The sequence below is a fragment of the Scyliorhinus torazame genome, chromosome 13 (assembly GCF_047496885.1).
Source record: "Scyliorhinus torazame isolate Kashiwa2021f chromosome 13, sScyTor2.1, whole genome shotgun sequence".
Classification (NCBI taxonomy): domain Eukaryota; kingdom Metazoa; phylum Chordata; class Chondrichthyes; order Carcharhiniformes; family Scyliorhinidae; genus Scyliorhinus; species Scyliorhinus torazame.
The window spans coordinates 225234112-225254558 of NC_092719.1; the positions used below are offsets into that span (position 1 = coordinate 225234112).

Genomic DNA, 20447 nt, shown 5'->3' on the forward strand with positions numbered 1-20447 from the left:
GAGAGTCAGTGTGTGTGGGACCCGTACCCCAGTGAGAGTCAGTGTGTGGGACCCGTACCCTGGTGAGAGTCAGTGTGTGTGTGATCCGTACCCCAGTGAGAGTCAGTGTGTGTGGGACCCGTACCCCAGTGAGAGTCGGTGTGTGTGGGACCCGTACCCCAGTGAGAGTCCGTGTGTGTGACCCATACCCCAGTGAGAGTCAGTGTGTGTGGGACCCGTACCCCAGTGAGAGTCAGTGTGTGTGGAACCCGTACCCCAGTGAGAGTCAGTGTGTGTGGGACCCGTACCCCAGTGAGAGTCAGTGTGTGTGGAACCCGTACCCCAGTGAGAGTCAGTGTGGGACCCGTACCCCAGTGAGAGTCAGTGTGTGTGGGACCCGTACCCCAGTGAGAGTCAGTGTGTGTGGGACCCGTACCCCAGTGAGAGTCAGTGTGTGTGGAACTGTACCCCAGTGAGAGTCAGTTTCTGTGGGACCCATACCCCAGTGAGAGTCAGTGTGTGTGGGACCCGTACCCCAGTGAGACTCAGTGTGTGTGGGACCCGTACCCCAGTGAGGGTCAGTGTGTGTGGGACCCGTACCCCAGTGAGAGTCAGTGTGTGTGGAACCCGTACCCCAGTGAGAGTCAGTGTGTGTGGGACCCGTACCCCAGTGAGAGTCAGTGTGTGTGGAACCCGTACCCCAGTGAGAGTCAGTGTGTGTGGGATCCGTACCCCAGTGAGAGTCAGTGTGTGTGGAACCCGTACCCCAGTGAGAGTCAGTGTGTGTGGAACCCGTACCCCAGTGAGAGTCAGTGTGTGTGGGACCCATACCCCAGTGAGAGTCAGTGTGTGTGGAACCCGTACCCCAGTGAGAGTCAGTGTGTGTGGAACCCGTACCCCAGTGAGAGTCAGTGTGTGTGGGACCCGTACCCTGGTGAGAGTCAGTGTGTGTGTGATCCGTACCCCAGTGAGAGTCAGTGTGTGTGGGATCCGTACCCCAGTGAGAGTCGGTGTGTGTGGGACCCGTACCCCAGTGAGAGTCAGTGTGTGTGGGACCCGTACCCCAGTGAGAGTCCGTGTGTGTGGGACCCGTACCCCAGTGAGAGTCAGTGTGTGTGGGACCCGTACCCCAGTGAGGGTCAGTGTGTGTGGGACCCGTACCCCAGTGAGAGTCAGTGTTTGTGGGACCCGTACCCCAGTGAGAGGCAGTGTGTATGGAACCCGTACCCCAGTGAGAGTCAGTGTGTGTGGAACCCGTACCCCAGTGAGAGTCAGTGTGTGTGGGACCCGTACCCTGGTGAGAGTCAGTGTGTGTGTGATCCGTACCCCAGTGAGAGTCAGTGTGTGTGGGATCCGTACCCCAGTGAGAGTCGGTGTGTGTGGGACCCGTACCCCAGTGAGAGTCAGTGTGTGTGGGACCCGTACCCCAGTGAGAGTCAGTGTGGGACCCGTACCCCAGTGAGAGTCAGTGTGTGTGGAACTGTACCCCAGTGAGAGTCAGTGTCTGTGGGACCCGTACCGCAGTGAGAGTCAGTGTGTGTGGGACCCGTACCCCAGTGAGAGTCAGTGTGTGTGGGACCCGTACCCCAGTGAGAGTCAGTGTGTGGGACCCGTACCCTGGTGAGAGTCAGTGTGTGTGTGATCCGTACCCCAGTGAGAGTCAGTGTGTGTGGGACCCGTACCCCAGTGAGAGTCGGTGTGTGTGGGACCCGTACCCCAGTGAGAGTCCGTGTGTGTGACCCGTACCCCAGTGAGAGTCAGTGTGTGTGGGACCCGTACCCCAGTGAGAGTCAGTGTGTGTGGAACCCGTAACCCAGTGAGAGTCAGTATGTGTGGGACCCGTACCCCAGTGAGAGTCAGTGTGTGTGGAACCCGTACCCCAGTGAGAGTCAGTGTGGGACCCGTACCCCAGTGAGAGTCAGTGTGTGTGGGACCCGTACCCCAGTGAGAGTCAGTGTGTGTGGGACCCGTACCCCAGTGAGAGTCAGTGTGTGTGGAACTGTACCCCAGTGAGAGTCAGTTTCTGTGGGACCCATACCCCAGTGAGAGTCAGTGTGTGTGGGACCCGTACCCCAGTGGGACTCAGTGTGTGTGGGACCCGTACCCCAGTGAGAGTCAGTGTGTGTGGGACCCGTACCCCAGTGAGAGTCAGTGTATGTGGGACCCGTACCCCATTGAGAGTCAGTGTGTGTGGAACCCGTACCCCAGTGAGAGTCAGTGTGTGTGGAACCCGTACCCCAGTGAGAGTCAGTGTGGGACCCGTACCCCAGTGAGAGTCAGTGTGGGACCCGTACCCCAGTGAGAGTCAGTGTGTGTGGAACTGTACCCCAGTGAGAGTCAGTGTCTGTGGGACCCGTACCCCAGTGAGAGTCAGTGTGTGTGGGACCCGTACCCCAGTGAGAGTCAGTGTGTGTGGGACCCGTACCCCAGTGAGAGTCAGTGTGTGGGACCCGTACCCTGGTGAGAGTCAGTGTGTGTGTGATCCGTACCCCAGTGAGAGTCAGTGTGTGTGGGACCCGTACCCCAGTGAGAGTCGGTGTGTGTGGGACCCGTACCCCAGTGAGAGTCCGTGTGTGTGACCCGTACCCCAGTGAGAGTCAGTGTGTGTGGGACCCGTACCCCAGTGAGAGTCAGTGTGTGTGGAACCCGTACCCCAGTGAGAGTCAGTGTGTGTGGGACCCGTACCCCAGTGAGAGTCAGTGTGTGTGGAACCCGTACCCCAGTGAGAGTCAGTGTGGGACACGTACCCCAGTGAGAGTCAGTGTGTGTGGGACCCGTACCCCAGTGAGAGTCAGTGTGTGTGGGACCCGTACCCCAGTGAGAGTCAGTGTGTGTGGAACTGTACCCCAGTGAGAGTCAGTTTCTGTGGGACCCATACCCCAGTGAGAGTCAGTGTGTGTGGGACCCGTACCCCAGTGAGACTCAGTGTGTGTGGGACCCGTACCCCAGTGAGGGTCAGTGTGTGTGGGACCCGTACCCCAGTGAGAGTCAGTGTGTGTGGAACCCGTACCCCAGTGAGAGTCAGTGTGTGTGGGACCCGTACCCCAGTGAGAGTCAGTGTGTGTGGAACCCGTACCCCAGTGAGAGTCAGTGTGTGTGGGATCCGTACCCCAGTGAGAGTCAGTGTGTGTGGAACCCGTACCCCAGTGAGAGTCAGTGTGTGTGGAACCCGTACCCCAGTGAGAGTCAGTGTGTGTGGGACCCATACCCCAGTGAGAGTCAGTGTGTGTGGAACCCGTACCCCAGTGAGAGTCAGTGTGTGTGGAACCCGTACCCCAGTGAGAGTCAGTGTGTGTGGGACCCGTACCCTGGTGAGAGTCAGTGTGTGTGTGATCCGTACCCCAGTGAGAGTCAGTGTGTGTGGGATCCGTACCCCAGTGAGAGTCGGTGTGTGTGGGACCCGTACCCCAGTGAGAGTCAGTGTGTGTGGGACCCGTACCCCAGTGAGAGTCCGTGTGTGTGGGACCCGTACCCCAGTGAGAGTCAGTGTGTGTGGGACCCGTACCCCAGTGAGGGTCAGTGTGTGTGGGACCCGTACCCCAGTGAGAGTCAGTGTTTGTGGGACCCGTACCCCAGTGAGAGGCAGTGTGTATGGAACCCGTACCCCAGTGAGAGTCAGTGTGTGTGGAACCCGTACCCCAGTGAGAGTCAGTGTGTGTGGGACCCGTACCCTGGTGAGAGTCAGTGTGTGTGTGATCCGTACCCCAGTGAGAGTCAGTGTGTGTGGGATCCGTACCCCAGTGAGAGTCGGTGTGTGTGGGACCCGTACCCCAGTGAGAGTCAGTGTGTGTGGGACCCGTACCCCAGTGAGAGTCAGTGTGGGACCCGTACCCCAGTGAGAGTCAGTGTGTGTGGAACTGTACCCCAGTGAGAGTCAGTGTCTGTGGGACCCGTACCGCAGTGAGAGTCAGTGTGTGTGGGACCCGTACCCCAGTGAGAGTCAGTGTGTGTGGGACCCGTACCCCAGTGAGAGTCAGTGTGTGGGACCCGTACCCTGGTGAGAGTCAGTGTGTGTGTGATCCGTACCCCAGTGAGAGTCAGTGTGTGTGGGACCCGTACCCCAGTGAGAGTCGGTGTGTGTGGGACCCGTACCCCAGTGAGAGTCCGTGTGTGTGACCCGTACCCCAGTGAGAGTCAGTGTGTGTGGGACCCGTACCCCAGTGAGAGTCAGTGTGTGTGGAACCCGTAACCCAGTGAGAGTCAGTATGTGTGGGACCCGTACCCCAGTGAGAGTCAGTGTGTGTGGAACCCGTACCCCAGTGAGAGTCAGTGTGGGACCCGTACCCCAGTGAGAGTCAGTGTGTGTGGGACCCGTACCCCAGTGAGAGTCAGTGTGTGTGGGACCCGTACCCCAGTGAGAGTCAGTGTGTGTGGAACTGTACCCCAGTGAGAGTCAGTTTCTGTGGGACCCATACCCCAGTGAGAGTCAGTGTGTGTGGGACCCGTACCCCAGTGGGACTCAGTGTGTGTGGGACCCGTACCCCAGTGAGGGTCAGTGTGTGTGGGACCCGTACCCCAGTGAGAGTCAGTGTGTGTGGAACCCGTACCCCAGTGAGAGTCAGTGTGTGTGGGACCCGTACCCCAGTGAGAGTCAGTGTGTGTGGAACCCGTACCCCAGTGAGAGTCAGTGTGTGTGGGACCCATACCCCAGTGAGAGTCAGTGTGTGTGGAACCCGTACCCCAATGAGAGTCAGTGTGTGTGGAACCCGTACCCCAGTGAGAGTCAGTGTGTGTGGGACCCATACCCCAGTGAGAGTCAGTGTGTGTGGAACCCGTACCCCAGTGAGAGTCAGTGTGTGTGGAACCCGTACCCCAGTGAGAGTCAGTGTGTGTGGGACCCGTACCCTGGTGAGAGTCAGTGTGTGTGTGATCCGTACCCCAGTGAGAGTCAGTGTGTGTGGGATCCGTACCCCAGTGAGAGTCGGTGTGTGTGGGACCCGTACCCCAGTGAGAGTCAGTGTGTGTGGGACCCGTACCCCAGTGAGAGTCCGTGTGTGTGGGACCCGTACCCCAGTGAGAGTCAGTGTGTGTGGGACCCGTACCCCAGTGAGGGTCAGTGTGTGTGGGACCCGTACCCCAGTGAGAGTCAGTGTTTGTGGGACCCGTACCCCAGTGAGAGGCAGTGTGTATGGAACCCGTACCCCAGTGAGAGTCAGTGTGTGTGGAACCCGTACCCCAGTGAGAGTCAGTGTGTGTGGGACCCGTACCCTGGTGAGAGTCAGTGTGTGTGTGATCCGTACCCCAGTGAGAGTCAGTGTGTGTGGGATCCGTACCCCAGTGAGAGTCGGTGTGTGTGGGACCCGTACCCCAGTGAGAGTCAGTGTGTGTGGGACCCGTACCCCAGTGAGAGTCCGTGTGTGTGGGACCCGTACCCCAGTGAGAGTCAGTGTGTGTGGGACCCGTACCCCAGTGAGGGTCAGTGTGTGTGGGACCCGTACCCCAGTGAGAGTCAGTGTGTGTGGATCCCGTACCCCAGTGAGAGTCAGTGTGTGTGGGACCCGTACCCCAGTGAGAGTCAGTGTGTGTGGGACCCGTACCCCAGTGAGAGTCAGTGTATGTGGGACCCGTACCCCAGTGAGAGTCAGTGTGTGTGGAACCCGTACCCCAGTGAGAGTCAGTGTGTGTGGGACCCGTACCCCAGTGAGAGTCAGTGTATGTGGGACCCGTACCCTAGTGAGAGTCAGTGTGTGTGGAACCCGTACCCCAGTGAGAGTCAGTGTGTGTGGGACCCGTACCCCAGTGAGAGTCAGTGTGTGTGGAACCAGTACCCCAGTGAGAGTCAGTGTATGTGGGACCCGTACCCCAGTGAGAGTCAGTGTGTGTGGAACCCGTACCCCAGTGAGAGTCAGTGTGTGTGGGACCCGTACCCCAGTGAGAGTCAGTGTGTGTGGAACCCGTACCCCTGTGAGAGTCAGTGTGTGTGGAACTGTACCCCAGTGAGAGTCAGTGTCTGTGGGACCCGTACCCCAGTGAGAGTCAGTGTGTGTGGGACCCGTACCCCAGTGAGAGTCAGTGTGTGTGGGACCCGTACCCCAGTGAGGGTCAGTGTGTGTGGGACCCGTACCCCAGTGAGAGTCAGTGTGTGTGGAACCCGTACCCCAGTGAGAGTCAGTGTGTGTGGGACCCGTACCCCAGTGAGAGTCAGTGTGTGTGGGACCCGTACCCCAGTGAGAGTCAGTGTGTGTGGGACCCGTACCCCAGTGAGAGTCAGTGTGTGTGGGACCCGTACCCCAGTGAGAGTCAGTGTGTGTGGGGCCCGTACCACAGTGAGAGTCAGTGTGTGTGGAACCCATACCCCAGTGAGAGTCAGTGTGTGGGGGATCCATACCCCAGTGAGAGTCAGTGTGTGTGGGACACGTATCCCAGTGAGAGTCAGTGTGTGTGGGACCCATACCCCAGTGAGAGTCAGTGTGTGTGGGACCCGTACCCCAGTGAGAGTCAGTGTGTGTGGGACCCGTACCCCAGTGAGAGTCAGTGTGTGTGGAACCCGTACCCCAGTGAGAGTCAGTGTATGTGGGACCCGTACCCCATTGAGAGTCAGTGTGTGTGGAACCCGTACCCCAGTGAGAGTCAGTGTGTGTGGAACCCGTACCCCAGTGAGAGTCAGTGTGGGACCCGTACCCCAGTGAGAGTCAGTGTGGGACCCGTACCCCAGTGAGAGTCAGTGTGTGTGGAACTGTACCCCAGTGAGAGTCAGTGTCTGTGGGACCCGTACCCCAGTGAGAGTCAGTGTGTGTGGGACCCGTACCCCAGTGAGAGTCAGTGTGTGTGGGATCCGTACCCCAGTGAGAGTCGGTGTGTGTGGGACCCGTACCCCAGTGAGAGTCAGTGTGTGTGGGACCCGTACCCCAGTGAGAGTCCGTGTGTGTGGGACCCGTACCCCAGTGAGAGTCAGTGTGTGTGGGACCCGTACCCCAGTGAGGGTCAGTGTGTGTGGGACCCGTATCCCAGTGAGAGTCAGTGTGTGTGGAACCCGTACCCCAGTGAGAGTCAGTGTGTGTGGGACCCGTACCCCAGTGAGAGTCAGTGTGTGTGCGACCCGTACCCCAGTGAGAGTCAGTGTATGTGGGACCCCTACCCTAGTGAGAGTCAGTGTGTGTGGAACCCGTACCCCAGTGAGAGTCAGTGTGTGTGGGACCCGTACCCCAGTGAGAGTCAGTGTATGTGGGACCCGTACCCTAGTGAGAGTCAGTGTGTGTGGAACCCGTATCCCAGTGAGAGTCAGTGTGTGTGGGACCCGTACCCCAGTGAGAGTCAGTGTGTGTGGAACCCGTACCCCAGTGAGAGTCAGTGTGGGACCCGTACCCCAGTGAGAGTCAGTGTGTGTGGGACCCGTACCCCAGTGAGAGTCAGTGTGTGTGGGACCCGTACCCCAGTGAGAGTCAGTGTGTGTGGAACTGTACCCCAGTGAGAGTCAGTGTCTGTGGGACCCATACCCCAGTGAGAGTCAGTGTGTGTCGGACCCGTACCCCAGTGAGAGTCAGTGTGTGTGGGACCCGTACCCCAGTGAGGGTCAGTGTGTGTGGGACCCGTACCCCAGTGAGAGTCAGTGTGTTTGGAACCCGTACCCCAGTGAGAGTCAGTGTGTGTGGGACCCGTACCCCAGTGACAGTCAGTGTGTGTGGAACCCGTACCCCAGTGAGAGTCAGTGTGTGTGGGACCCGTACCCCAGTGAGAGTCAGTGTGTGTGGAACCCGTACCCCAGTGAGAGTCAGTGTGTGTGGAACCCGTACCCCAGTGAGAGTCAGTGTGTGGGACCCGTACCCCATTGAGAGTCAGTGTGTGTGGAACCCGTACCCCAGTGAGAGTCAGTGTGTGTGGAACCCGTACCCCAGTGAGAGTCAGTGTGGGACCCGTACCCCAGTGAGAGTCAGTGTGTGTGGAACCTGTACCCCAGTGAGAGTCAGTGTGTGTGGAACTGTACCCCAGTGAGAGTCAGTGTGTGTGGGACCCGTACCCCAGTGAGAGTCAGTGTGTGTGGTACCCGTACCCCAGTGAGAGTCAGTGTGTGTGGGACCCGTACCCCAGTGAGAGTCAGTGAGTGTGGGACCCGTACCCCAGTGAGAGTCAGTGAGTGAGGGACCCGTACCCCAGTGAGAGTCAGTGTGTGTGGAACCCGTACCCCAGTGAGAGTCAGTGTGTGTGGGACCCGTACCCCAGTGAGAGTCAGTGAGAGTGGGACCCGTACCCCAGTGAGAGTCAGTGAGTGAGGGACCCGTACCCCAGTGAGAGTCAGTGTGTGTGGAATCCGTACCCCAGTGAGAGTCAGTGTGTGTGGAACCCGTACCCCAGTGAGAGTCAGTGTGTGTGGGACCCGTACCACAGTGAGAGTCAGTGTGTGTGGGACCCGTACCACAGTGAGAGTCAGTGTGTGTGGGACCCGTACCCCAGTGAGAGTCAGTGTGTGTGGGACCCGTACCCCAGTGAGAGTCAGTGTGTGTGGAACCCGTACCCCAGTGAGAGTCAGTGTGTGTGGGACCCGTACCCCAGTGAGAGTCAGTGTGTGTGGGACCCGTACCCCAGTGAGAGTCCGTGTGTGTGGGACCCGTACCCCAGTGAGAGTCAGTGTGTGTGGGACCCGTACCCCAGTGAGGGTCAGTGTGTGTGGGACCCGTACCCCAGTGAGAGTCAGTGTTTGTGGGACCCGTACCCCAGTGAGAGGCAGTGTGTATGGAACCCGTACCCCAGTGAGAGTCAGTGTGTGTGGAACCCGTACCCCAGTGAGAGTCAGTGTGTGTGGGACCCGTACCCTGGTGAGAGTCAGTGTGTGTGTGATCCGTACCCCGGTGAGAGTCAGTGTGTGTGGGATCCGTACCCCAGTGAGAGTCGGTGTGTGTGGGACCCGTACCCCAGTGAGAGTCAGTGTGTGTGGGACCCGTACCCCAGTGAGAGTCCGTGTGTGTGGGACCCGTACCCCAATGAGAGTCAGTGTGTGTGGGACCCGTACCCCAGTGAGGGTCAGTGTGTGTGGGACCCGTACCCCAGTGAGAGTCAGTGTGTGTGGATCCCGTACCCCAGTGAGAGTCAGTGTGTGTGGGACCCGTACCCCAGTGAGAGTCAGTGTGTGTGGGACCCGTACCCCAGTGAGAGTCAGTGTATGTGGGACCCGTACCCTAGCGAGAGTCAGTGTGTGTGGAACCCGTACCCCAGTGAGAGTCAGTGTGTGTGGGACCCGTACCCCAGTGAGAGTCAGTGTATGTGGGACCCGTACCCTAGTGAGAGTCAGTGTGTGTGGAACCCGTACCCCAGTGAGAGTCAGTGTGTGTGGGACCCGTACCCCAGTGAGAGTCAGTGTGTGTGGAACCAGTACCCCAGTGAGAGTCAGTGTATGTGGGACCCGTACCCCAGTGAGAGTCAGTGTGTGTGGAACCCGTACCCCAGTGAGAGTCAGTGTGTGTGGGACCCGTACCCCAGTGAGAGTCAGTGTGTGTGGAACCCGTACCCCTGTGAGAGTCAGTGTGTGTGGAACTGTACCCCAGTGAGAGTCAGTGTCTGTGGGACCCGTACCCCAGTGAGAGTCAGTGTGTGTGGGACCCGTACCCCAGTGAGAGTCAGTGTGTGTGGGACCCGTACCCCAGTGAGGGTCAGTGTGTGTGGGACCCGTACCCCAGTGAGAGTCAGTGTGTGTGGAACCCGTACCCCAGTGAGAGTCAGTGTGTGTGGGACCCGTACCCCAGTGAGAGTCAGTGTGTGTGGGACCCGTACCCCAGTGAGAGTCAGTGTGTGTGGGACCCGTACCCCAGTGAGAGTCAGTGTGTGTGGGACCCGTACCCCAGTGAGAGTCAGTGTGTGTGGGGCCCGTACCACAGTGAGAGTCAGTGTGTGTGGAACCCATACCCCAGTGAGAGTCAGTGTGTGGGGGATCCATACCCCAGTGAGAGTCAGTGTGTGTGGGACACGTATCCCAGTGAGAGTCAGTGTGTGTGGGACCCATACCCCAGTGAGAGTCAGTGTGTGTGGGACCCGTACCCCAGTGAGAGTCAGTGTGTGTGGGACCCGTACCCCAGTGAGAGTCAGTGTGTGTGGAACCCGTACCCCAGTGAGAGTCAGTGTATGTGGGACCCGTACCCCATTGAGAGTCAGTGTGTGTGGAACCCGTACCCCAGTGAGAGTCAGTGTGTGTGGAACCCGTACCCCAGTGAGAGTCAGTGTGGGACCCGTACCCCAGTGAGAGTCAGTGTGGGACCCGTACCCCAGTGAGAGTCAGTGTGTGTGGAACTGTACCCCAGTGAGAGTCAGTGTCTGTGGGACCCGTACCCCAGTGAGAGTCAGTGTGTGTGGGACCCGTACCCCAGTGAGAGTCAGTGTGTGTGGGATCCGTACCCCAGTGAGAGTCGGTGTGTGTGGGACCCGTACCCCAGTGAGAGTCAGTGTGTGTGGGACCCGTACCCCAGTGAGAGTCCGTGTGTGTGGGACCCGTACCCCAGTGAGAGTCAGTGTGTGTGGGACCCGTACCCCAGTGAGGGTCAGTGTGTGTGGGACCCGTATCCCAGTGAGAGTCAGTGTGTGTGGAACCCGTACCCCAGTGAGAGTCAGTGTGTGTGGGACCCGTACCCCAGTGAGAGTCAGTGTGTGTGGGACCCGTACCCCAGTGAGAGTCAGTGTATGTGGGACCCCTACCCTAGTGAGAGTCAGTGTGTGTGGAACCCGTACCCCAGTGAGAGTCAGTGTGTGTGGGACCCGTACCCCAGTGAGAGTCAGTGTATGTGGGACCCGTACCCTAGTGAGAGTCAGTGTGTGTGGAACCCGTATCCCAGTGAGAGTCAGTGTGTGTGGGACCCGTACCCCAGTGAGAGTCAGTGTGTGTGGAACCCGTACCCCAGTGAGAGTCAGTGTGGGACCCGTACCCCAGTGAGAGTCAGTGTGTGTGGGACCCGTACCCCAGTGAGAGTCAGTGTGTGTGGGACCCGTACCCCAGTGAGAGTCAGTGTGTGTGGAACTGTACCCCAGTGAGAGTCAGTGTCTGTGGGACCCATACCCCAGTGAGAGTCAGTGTGTGTGGGACCCGTACCCCAGTGAGAGTCAGTGTGTGTGGGACCCGTACCCCAGTGAGGGTCAGTGTGTGTGGGACCCGTACCCCAGTGAGAGTCAGTGTGTGTGGAACCCGTACCCCAGTGAGAGTCAGTGTGTGTGGGACCCGTACCCCAGTGAGAGTCAGTGTGTGTGGAACCCGTACCCCAGTGAGAGTCAGTGTGTGTGGGACCCGTACCCCAGTGAGAGTCAGTGTGTGTGGAACCCGTACCCCAGTGAGAGTCAGTGTGTGTGGAACCCGTACCCCAGTGAGAGTCAGTGTGTGGGACCCGTACCCCATTGAGAGTCAGTGTGTGTGGAACCCGTACCCCAGTGAGAGTCAGTGTGTGTGGAACCCGTACCCCAGTGAGAGTCAGTGTGGGACCCGTACCCCAGTGAGAGTCAGTGTGTGTGGAACCTGTACCCCAGTGAGAGTCAGTGTGTGTGGAACTGTACCCCAGTGAGAGTCAGTGTGTGTGGGACCCGTACCCCAGTGAGAGTCAGTGTGTGTGGTACCCGTACCCCAGTGAGCGTCAGTGTGTGTGGGACCCGTACCCCAGTGAGAGTCAGTGAGTGTGGGACCCGTACCCCAGTGAGAGTCAGTGAGTGAGGGACCCGTACCCCAGTGAGAGTCAGTGTGTGTGGAACCCGTACCCCAGTGAGAGTCAGTGTGTGTGGGACCCGTACCCCAGTGAGAGTCAGTGAGAGTGGGACCCGTACCCCAGTGAGAGTCAGTGAGTGAGGGACCCGTACCCCAGTGAGAGTCAGTGTGTGTGGAATCCGTACCCCAGTGAGAGTCAGTGTGTGTGGAACCCGTACCCCAGTGAGAGTCAGTGTGTGTGGGACCCGTACCACAGTGAGAGTCAGTGTGTGTGGGACCCGTACCCTAGTGAGAGTCAGTGTGTGTGGAACCCGTATCCCAGTGAGAGTCAGTGTGTGTGGGACCCGTACCCCAGTGAGAGTCAGTGTGTGTGGAACCCGTACCCCAGTGAGAGTCAGTGTGGGACCCGTACCCCAGTGAGAGTCAGTGTGTGTGGGACCCGTACCCCAGTGAGAGTCAGTGTGTGTGGGACCCGTACCCCAGTGAGAGTCAGTGTGTGTGGAACTGTACCCCAGTGAGAGTCAGTGTCTGTGGGACCCATACCCCAGTGAGAGTCAGTGTGTGTGGGACCCGTACCCCAGTGAGAGTCAGTGTGTGTGGGACCCGTACCCCAGTGAGGGTCAGTGTGTGTGGGACCCGTACCCCAGTGAGAGTCAGTGTGTGTGGAACCCGTACCCCAGTGAGAGTCAGTGTGTGTGGGACCCGTACCCCAGTGAGAGTCAGTGTGTGTGGAACCCGTACCCCAGTGAGAGTCAGTGTGTGTGGGACCCGTACCCCAGTGAGAGTCAGTGTGTGTGGAACCCGTACCCCAGTGAGAGTCAGTGTGTGTGGAACCCGTACCCCAGTGAGAGTCAGTGTGTGGGACCCGTACCCCATTGAGAGTCAGTGTGTGTGGAACCCGTACCCCAGTGAGAGTCAGTGTGTGTGGAACCCGTACCCCAGTGAGAGTCAGTGTGGGACCCGTACCCCAGTGAGAGTCAGTGTGTGTGGAACCTGTACCCCAGTGAGAGTCAGTGTGTGTGGAACTGTACCCCAGTGAGAGTCAGTGTGTGTGGTACCCGTACCCCAGTGAGAGTCAGTGTGTGTGGGACCCGTACCCCAGTGAGAGTCAGTGAGTGTGGGACCCGTACCCCAGTGAGAGTCAGTGAGTGAGGGACCCGTACCCCAGTGAGAGTCAGTGTGTGTGGAACCCGTACCCCAGTGAGAGTCAGTGTGTGTGGGACCCGTACCCCAGTGAGAGTCAGTGAGAGTGGGACCCGTACCCCAGTGAGAGTCAGTGAGTGAGGGACCCGTACCCCAGTGAGAGTCAGTGTGTGTGGAATCCGTACCCCAGTGAGAGTCAGTGTGTGTGGAACCCGTACCCCAGTGAGAGTCAGTGTGTGTGGGACCCGTACCACAGTGAGAGTCAGTGTGTGTGGGACCCGTACCACAGTGAGAGTCAGTGTGTGTGGGACCCGTACCCCAGTGAGAGTCAGTGTGTGTGGGACCCGTACCCCAGTGAGAGTCAGTGTGTGTGGAACCCGTACCCCAGTGAGAGTCAGTGTGTGTGGGACCCGTACCCCAGTGAGAGTCAGTGTGTGTGGGACCCGTACCCCAGTGAGAGTCAGTGTGTGTGGGACCCGTACCCCAGTGAGAGTCAGTGTGTGTGGGACCCGTACCCCAGTGAGAGTCAGTGTGTGTGGGACCCGTACCCCAGTGAGAGTCAGTGTGTGTGGGACCCGTACCACAGTGAGAGTCCGTGTGTGTGGGACCCGTACCCCAGTGAGAGTCAGTGTGTGTGGGACCCGTACCCCAGTGAGAGTCAGTGTGTGTGGGACCCGTACCACAGTGAGAGTCAGTGTGTGTGGGACCCGTACCCCAGTGAGAGTCAGTGTGTGTGGGACCCGTACCGCAGTGAGAGTCAGTGTGTGTGGGACCCGTACCCCAGTGAGAATCAGTGTGTGTGGGACCCGTACCCCAGTGAGAGTCTGTGTGTGTGGGACCCGTACCCCAGTGAGAGTCAGTGTGTGTGGGACCCGTACCCCAGTGAGAGTCAGTGTGTGTGGGACACGTACCCCAGTGAGAGTCAGTGTGTGTGGGACCCGTACCCCAGTGAGAGTCAGTGTGTGTGGGACACGTACCCCAGTGAGAGTCCGTGTGTGTGGGACCCGTACCCCAGTGAGAGTCAGTGTGTGTGGGACCCGTACCCCAGTGAGAGTCAGTGTGTGTGGGACCCGTACCCCAGTGAGAGTCAGTGTGTGTGGGACCCGTACCCCAGTGAGAGTCAGTGTGTGTGGGACCCGTACCCCAGTGAGAGTCAGTGTGTGTGGGACCCGCACCCCAGTGAGAGTCAGTGTGTGTGGGACCCGCACCCCAGTGAGAGTCAGTGTGTGTGGGACCCGTACCCCAGTGAGAATCAGTGTGTGTGGGACCCGTACCCCAGTGAGGGTCAGTGTGTGTGGGACCCGCACCCCAGTGAGAGTCAGTGTGTGTGGAACCCGTCACCCAGTGAGAGTCAGTGTGTGTGGGACCCGTACCCCAGTGAGAGTCAGTGTGTGTGGGACCCGTACCCCGGTGAGAGTCAGTGTGTGTGGAACCCGTACCCCAGTGAGAGTCAGTGTGTGTGGGACCCGTACCCCAGTGAGAGTCAGTGTGTGTGGGACCCGTACCCCAGTGAGAATCAGCATCTCCAGGCGGTTTGGAAAATGGTTTCTTTGTATACAATGGGGTTGAAATAATCACGGACAGTAATGGAAAACCGATGACTGCTCTGTCATGGGGTGTGATGTAAATATATAAAAATATTATATATAATTGCTTATTGTCAGAAGTCAGCTTCAATGAAGTTACTGTGGAAAGCCCCTAGTCGCCACATTCCCGCGCCTGTTCGGGGAGGCTGGTACGGGAATTGAACCCGCGCTGCTGGCCTTGTTCTGCATTACAAGCCAGCTGTTTTGCCCACTGTGCTAAACCGGCCCTGCATGCTGGTTCAGGCAATAATCGTCCTTGTCCAGTGCTCAACTAGGGAATTGATCTGACTGATTTTTTTTGGTTGATTTTGAACAGGATGAGAAAAAATGTTTCACCTGCGATTCTCGTAAGGCCTATGATCGACTCCGCAATCCAGACAGCCACAGGGTGGAAAACCTGATTACAACCTTTGCACAGTATCGTAAGAAAGCCTGGTGGCAATCAGAGAATGGTAAGTCATTTGAACCTTGTGGTGTGGCGATGGCGAGGGCTGAATGTGGTACTGGCCCCTCACCCTGACTCAGTCTCTGTTGGCAGTGCCGCTAACTCAGAATCAGTGACAGGGGGCGCGATTCTCCACCCCCACGCCGAAGTGCCCACGCCCTCGTGAACGCCGTCGAGGTTCACGGCGGCGCGGAACGGCCCCGGTCCCGACCGATTCAGGCCCTGACAATGGGCCAGTATTGGGGCCGCGTCATCTACCCGCGCCAGGCCTTGTCGCCCGCGTAAAGGCGGCGCCGATTAGATGACGCAGCCGGCGCCGCATAACGGACGTCATCCGCGCATGCGCGGTTGCCGTCCTGTCCAAATCCGCCCCACAGGAAGATGGCGGACGGATCTTGCGGGGCCGCGGAAGGAAGGAGGTCCTCCTTCAGAGAGGACGGCCCGACGATCGGTGGGCACCGATCGCGGGCCACCCCACATTCCAGGTGAAGCCCGGTGCAGGATCCCCCCTCGCCCCCCCCACAGGGCCCCCCCCCCCACCGTTCTTGCACCGCCCACGACTGCAGCGACCAGGTGTGGACGGCGCTGGGGGGAACCCGCCGTTTTGGCCTGGCCACTCGGCCCATCCGGGCCTCAGAATCGCGGGGGTGCCGGAGAATCGCCATTTTGGGTATCTCCGGCGATTCTCCGGCCTGTGGCCCGCGAAACTCGACCGGCCTGTTCCCACCGCTTGGGAGAATCGCGGGAGAGCGTCGGACCGGCGTCCCCGGAAATTTTGGCGGCCCAGGCGATTCTCCCAACCGGCGTGGGAGTGGAGAATCGCACCCAGTGTGTTTGGGTTTCACTCTTGACTCTCTGGAAAGTGTGGCTATCGGAATGCAGGATCGGTGCTGTTATTGATTGTGACTCTCTGGAAAGTGTGGCTATCGGAATGCACGATCGGTGCTGTTATTGATTGTATCGCTCTTTCAAAAGGGGAGCGGTCAGTTCTCTCCATCCTTCAGTCCAATATTCCACCTTCGCCAGAAACAGATTAATTTAAAAAGGTTCTCTATCTAACCCAATCCCAGAGTCTCTCCCCCCGTTGTCTCGCTGTGTGAGACTGCAGACACTTCATTCACTTAGTTCTACTCTTTCCAGTTGCAGCAAGAGAACCTTCAGGAATCTCCTGTTTTCTCGCTGTTATCTGGACCCCCATGATTGTGTCCTTGCCATCTTCCCTTTGTTGATTTGGGGCAGCAGGCCAGCACAGTGGTTAGCACTGTTGTTTTACAGCTCCAGGGTCCCAGGTTCGATTCCGGCTTGGGTCACTGTCTGTGCGGAGTCTGCACGTCCTCCCCGTGTCTGCGTGGGTTTCCTCCGGGTGCTCCGGTTTCCTCCCACAGTCCAAAGATGTGCAGGTTGGGTGGATTGGCCATGATAAATTGCCCTTAGTGTCCAAAAAGGTTATGTGGGGTTACTGGGTTATGGGGATAGGGTGAAGGCGTGGCTTTAGTAGGGTGCTCTTTCGAAGGGCTGGTGCAGACTCGATGGGCTGAATGGCCTCCTTCTGCTCTGTAAATTCTGTGATTTCCTTCTTTCTTATTGTTCATGGGGTCAGATTCCACATGTCCACTGACAACACCCAACTTTAACTCACTCTCACCTGTCCCAATCTCTGCTGCCTCTGTTTAATCAGGCAGGCCAAATTGTCTGACGTACAGTATTCCGTGAGCAGGAATTTCCCGCAGTTGAGTATTGGGAAGACCAATGCCATTTATTTTCACCACTCACTTCACTTTCCCTCGACTCCATCCCTCGGATGGCCTCTGTCTCAGCTGAACCAGACTGTTCCCAAATACTGTGTATCCAATTGGACTCTGAGCCGAATTAATATCCTCTTCATTACAGATGAGTAATATTGCTTCTCCCCCTCCTACCTCAGCTCATTTACTGCTTATCCTGAGTCTAACCCTATCCCTAACTCTCATCCATACCTTTCAACCTCTACGGCCAATTCATCCAATTCTCTTCTGCCTGGCCTTCCACTTTGCACCTTCTGTAATTTTCACCTTATCCAATCGTAGCAAAGTTCTCTTCATCCATCACCCCTGGCTCCTGGTCCCCCAAAATCCCAGATTACTGTTTAACTCCCTCCAGGGGCTCACCCCTTCCTATCTGTGTAACCTCCAACCTCCTCCAGCCTTAAGGGTGCCCTGACCTTGACCTCTGCTGGCATCCTGTACCCCCAACTCCTCGCTCTACCCCACAACTGGATATGGTGCCTTCAACTAAATGATTGGTCGGCCGAGACAACCCTTGCTGCCTGGGAATTCACAAACTGAACAGTGTGTTGTGTGGGTCAGCATCTGGTAAAGGTCCCATCCCCCAGGAAGTGGAGGGAGAAGGGAGTGAGAGAGAACCGCCAACAGGACGTGCGTCTCTTCACTCCTCCGGCTAATGGGTGAGCACAGATGTTTGTGTGTTGGGCCCAGTTTCCAAGGCTGTGACAGAACAGTAAGGTCAGTGTGTGAGGAAGTTGCTTCTTCCAGAAACAAACGCGTTTGGCCAATCTCCTCTTCCTGTTTCTCTCTCTGGAATGTGAGAGTTGGCCAGAAAGTGTCCCGGCCAGAATGGGTAGGCCATTGCCACATAACAGAAGAAAAATCTATCTGCTGGGTTTGGGCAGAGATCTCTGCTACTGGGTCACAGAGAACGAGTCCGCTGTTCACAGCAATGAATTCTCATAATAGATATCCTCCCCTCTCCTCACTGTTGCTCCCAAACACCAGTTAGTCTCAGGGAAGTTCTGTGCTGTTATTTTCCAGCTCTTCCCTATGGAATACTCGCGGTGGAGCAGTGTAGTGGAATACTAGTACCGCCCCGAGCCAAGGATTTGTCTGAATGTCTCTCCATCTGCGTGAGTTTCCTCCGGGTGCTCCGGTTTCCTCCGTTTAATACAGACACGGGGAGTCCAAGGCGAGTTGCAGAGACATTTTTACCCCCCCCCCCCCCCCCCCCCACCCCCCCCCCCCCCCCCCCCCCCCCCCCCCCCCCCCGCCGCTTAGCTCGCACTCCCAATGAACACAGGGAAACAATCACCTCAATTGGATGTGTCAGATGCAGCTTATTACTCCCACAGTTCATGGATGTGCAGGGTAGGCGAACTGGCCATACTAAATTGCTCTTAGTGTCCAGGGGTGTGCAGGTAAGGTTACGATGATAGGGTATGGGAGTGGGCCCCGCTAGGGTGCTCTTTCGGAGTCGGTGCAGACTTGATGGGCCGAATGGGCTCCTTCTGCACTGTATGGATTCTATAACTCACATACACACCAAAAATACACAGACACACACACAGTCACCAATAAATACATACAGTGCAGAACTCCCTCCGTACTGACTCTCGGACACTGCAGCACTCCCTCAGTACTGACCCTCTGACAGTGCGGCACTCCCTCAGTACTGACCCTCTGACAGTGCAGAACTCCCTCAGAACTGTCCCTCTGACAGTGCAGCACTCTCTCAGTACTGACCCTCTGACAGTGCAGCACTCCCCCAGTACTGACCCTCTGATCGTGCAGCACTCCCTCAGTACTGATCCCCTGACAGTGCAGCACTCCCTCAGTACTGACCCTCAGACAGTGCAGCACTCCCTCAGCACTGACCCTCTGACAGTGCTGCACTCCCCCAGTACTGACCCTCTGATCGTGCAGCGCTCCCTCAGTACTGACCCTCTGACAGTGCAGCACTCCCTCAGTACTGACCCTCTGACAGTGCGGCACTCCCTCAGTACTGACCCTCTGACAGTGCGGCACTCCCTCAGCACTGACCCTCTGATCGTGCAGCGCTCCCTCAGCACTGACCCACTGACAGTGCAGCACTCCCTCAGTACTGACCCTCTGACAGTGCAGCACTCCCTCAGTACTGACCCTGACAGTGCGGCACTCCCTCCGTACTGACCCTCTGACAGTGCAGCACTCCCTCAGTACTGACCCTCTGACAGTGCGGCACTCCCTCAGTACTGACCCCTCTGATCGTGCAGCGCTCCCTCAGTACTGACCCTCTGACAGTGCGGCACTCCCTCAGTACCGACCCTCTGACAGTGCGGCACTCCCTCAGTACTGACCCTCTGACAGTGCAGCACTCCCTCAGTACTGACCCTCTGACAGTGCAGCACTCCCTCAGTACTGACCCTCTGACAGTGCGGGCACTCCCTCAGTACTGACCCTCTGACAGTGCGGCACTCCCTCAGTACTGACCCTCTGACAGTGCAGCACTCCCTCAGTACAGACCCTCTGACAGTGCAGCACTCCCTCAGTACTGCCCTAGATTATGAGCACTGTAAGAAGTTTTACAACACCAGGTTAAAGTCCAACAGGTTTGTTTCGATGTCACTAGCTTTCGGAGCGCTGCTCCTTCCTCAGGTTCACTTTTCCACATGATAGATTATGAGCTCAACCTTGTCGTGGTGAACGAGCTACCTGGTGAGGCTGCGCTGTTGGATTGACACGGACACCGGGCTGTGTCGTGTCCGTGTGAATAAGTATGTTCAGCACATCTGACAGATCCAGTGGAAATAAAGTGAGCTCATTGCCTCGTTCACTCCTCTGTGACGTGTGTTTGTGGAGAGCAATTCTGGGTTATTTTTGAACGCATGTTCCTGATACGTCAATGGAAAATTGTGTGGAAGCTGTGCTGTGCACACTCTGTGTTCTGTCGCAGCGGGACGGGCCTGGCTTGGAGAGGTGGGGGTGGCTGGGGGAAGGGGGCCTGTGTCACAGGAAGTTCAGATTGAGGATTGTTGAGGGTCGGGTGGCAGCAGTATGCGAGCGATTCAATCACAGTCTTGTTTCAGCTCGATTCCTTCATGCAGCCAGTCTAGGTGTGGTCTGTGTTATGATGCAGCAGGGAGTGCCAAATGGAGGGGCCTCGCAGGGCTGACTTGTGACACGTGGGCCCATTCGCTGAAAGGAATGATTGTCTTGTTTTCATCGTGGCTCCTCCTCCCCCTCTCCCTTCCCTCCTCCCTGCACACGCCCCACCATTCCCTCTCCCATTGTTTCTCTCGTCCTCCCCTCCTTGTTGCAATCCTGCTCCCCCCACCCCTCCACTCACCTCCCTCCTTTCCCACTGCATCCCAGAACTGCAACCTCACTCTTTCTGATTCAGACCCCAGGGGTGACCAGGCTGCTGGGTGGGGGAGGGGACGGGGAGTGGGTGGAGAAGGCGAGGGGAGAGAGAGCAGGGAGGAGGAGGGGGAGGGGTCTGATGTGGGGAAGGGGGAGAGAGAGTGGGGGTGGAGGAGGGGGAGGGGGGTGACGGGGGGAGGGGACGGGGAGTGGGTGGAGAAGACGAGGGGAGAGAGAGCGGGGAGGGCGGTGATGTGGGGAAGGGGAGAGAGAGTGGGGGTGGGGGAGGGTGAGGGGGTGACGGGGGAGGGGATGGGGTGTGGGTGGCGAAGGTGAGGGGAGAGCGAACGGGGAGGGGGGTAAAAGGGGGAGGGGGAGAGAGAGCGGGGGGAAGGTTTGGAAGGGGAGCGAATGGATAAGGTGAGGGCAGAGCGAGCAGGGAGGGGGGTGACGGAGGGAGGAGGGGAGTGGAGAGGGGGTGGTGTGGGGGGGGGGGGGTGGGGAGGGGGGAGGGGGGTGGGGGTGGGTGAGGGCTGAGCGAGTAGGGAGGGGGCGATGGAGGGAGGAGGGGAGGG

General features: G+C 58.1%; 1 protein-coding gene across 1 annotated transcript in view; it reads left to right on the forward strand.

The window, feature by feature from the left end:
* Window positions 1–20447, forward strand: part of LOC140388644 (laminin subunit beta-2-like) — a 305667-nt gene that overhangs the window by 43638 nt on the left and 241582 nt on the right. Inside the window, 1 exon segment of the mRNA XM_072473108.1 lies at window positions 14636–14771. Within this exon segment, the coding sequence (XP_072329209.1) occupies window positions 14636–14771 (136 nt within the window).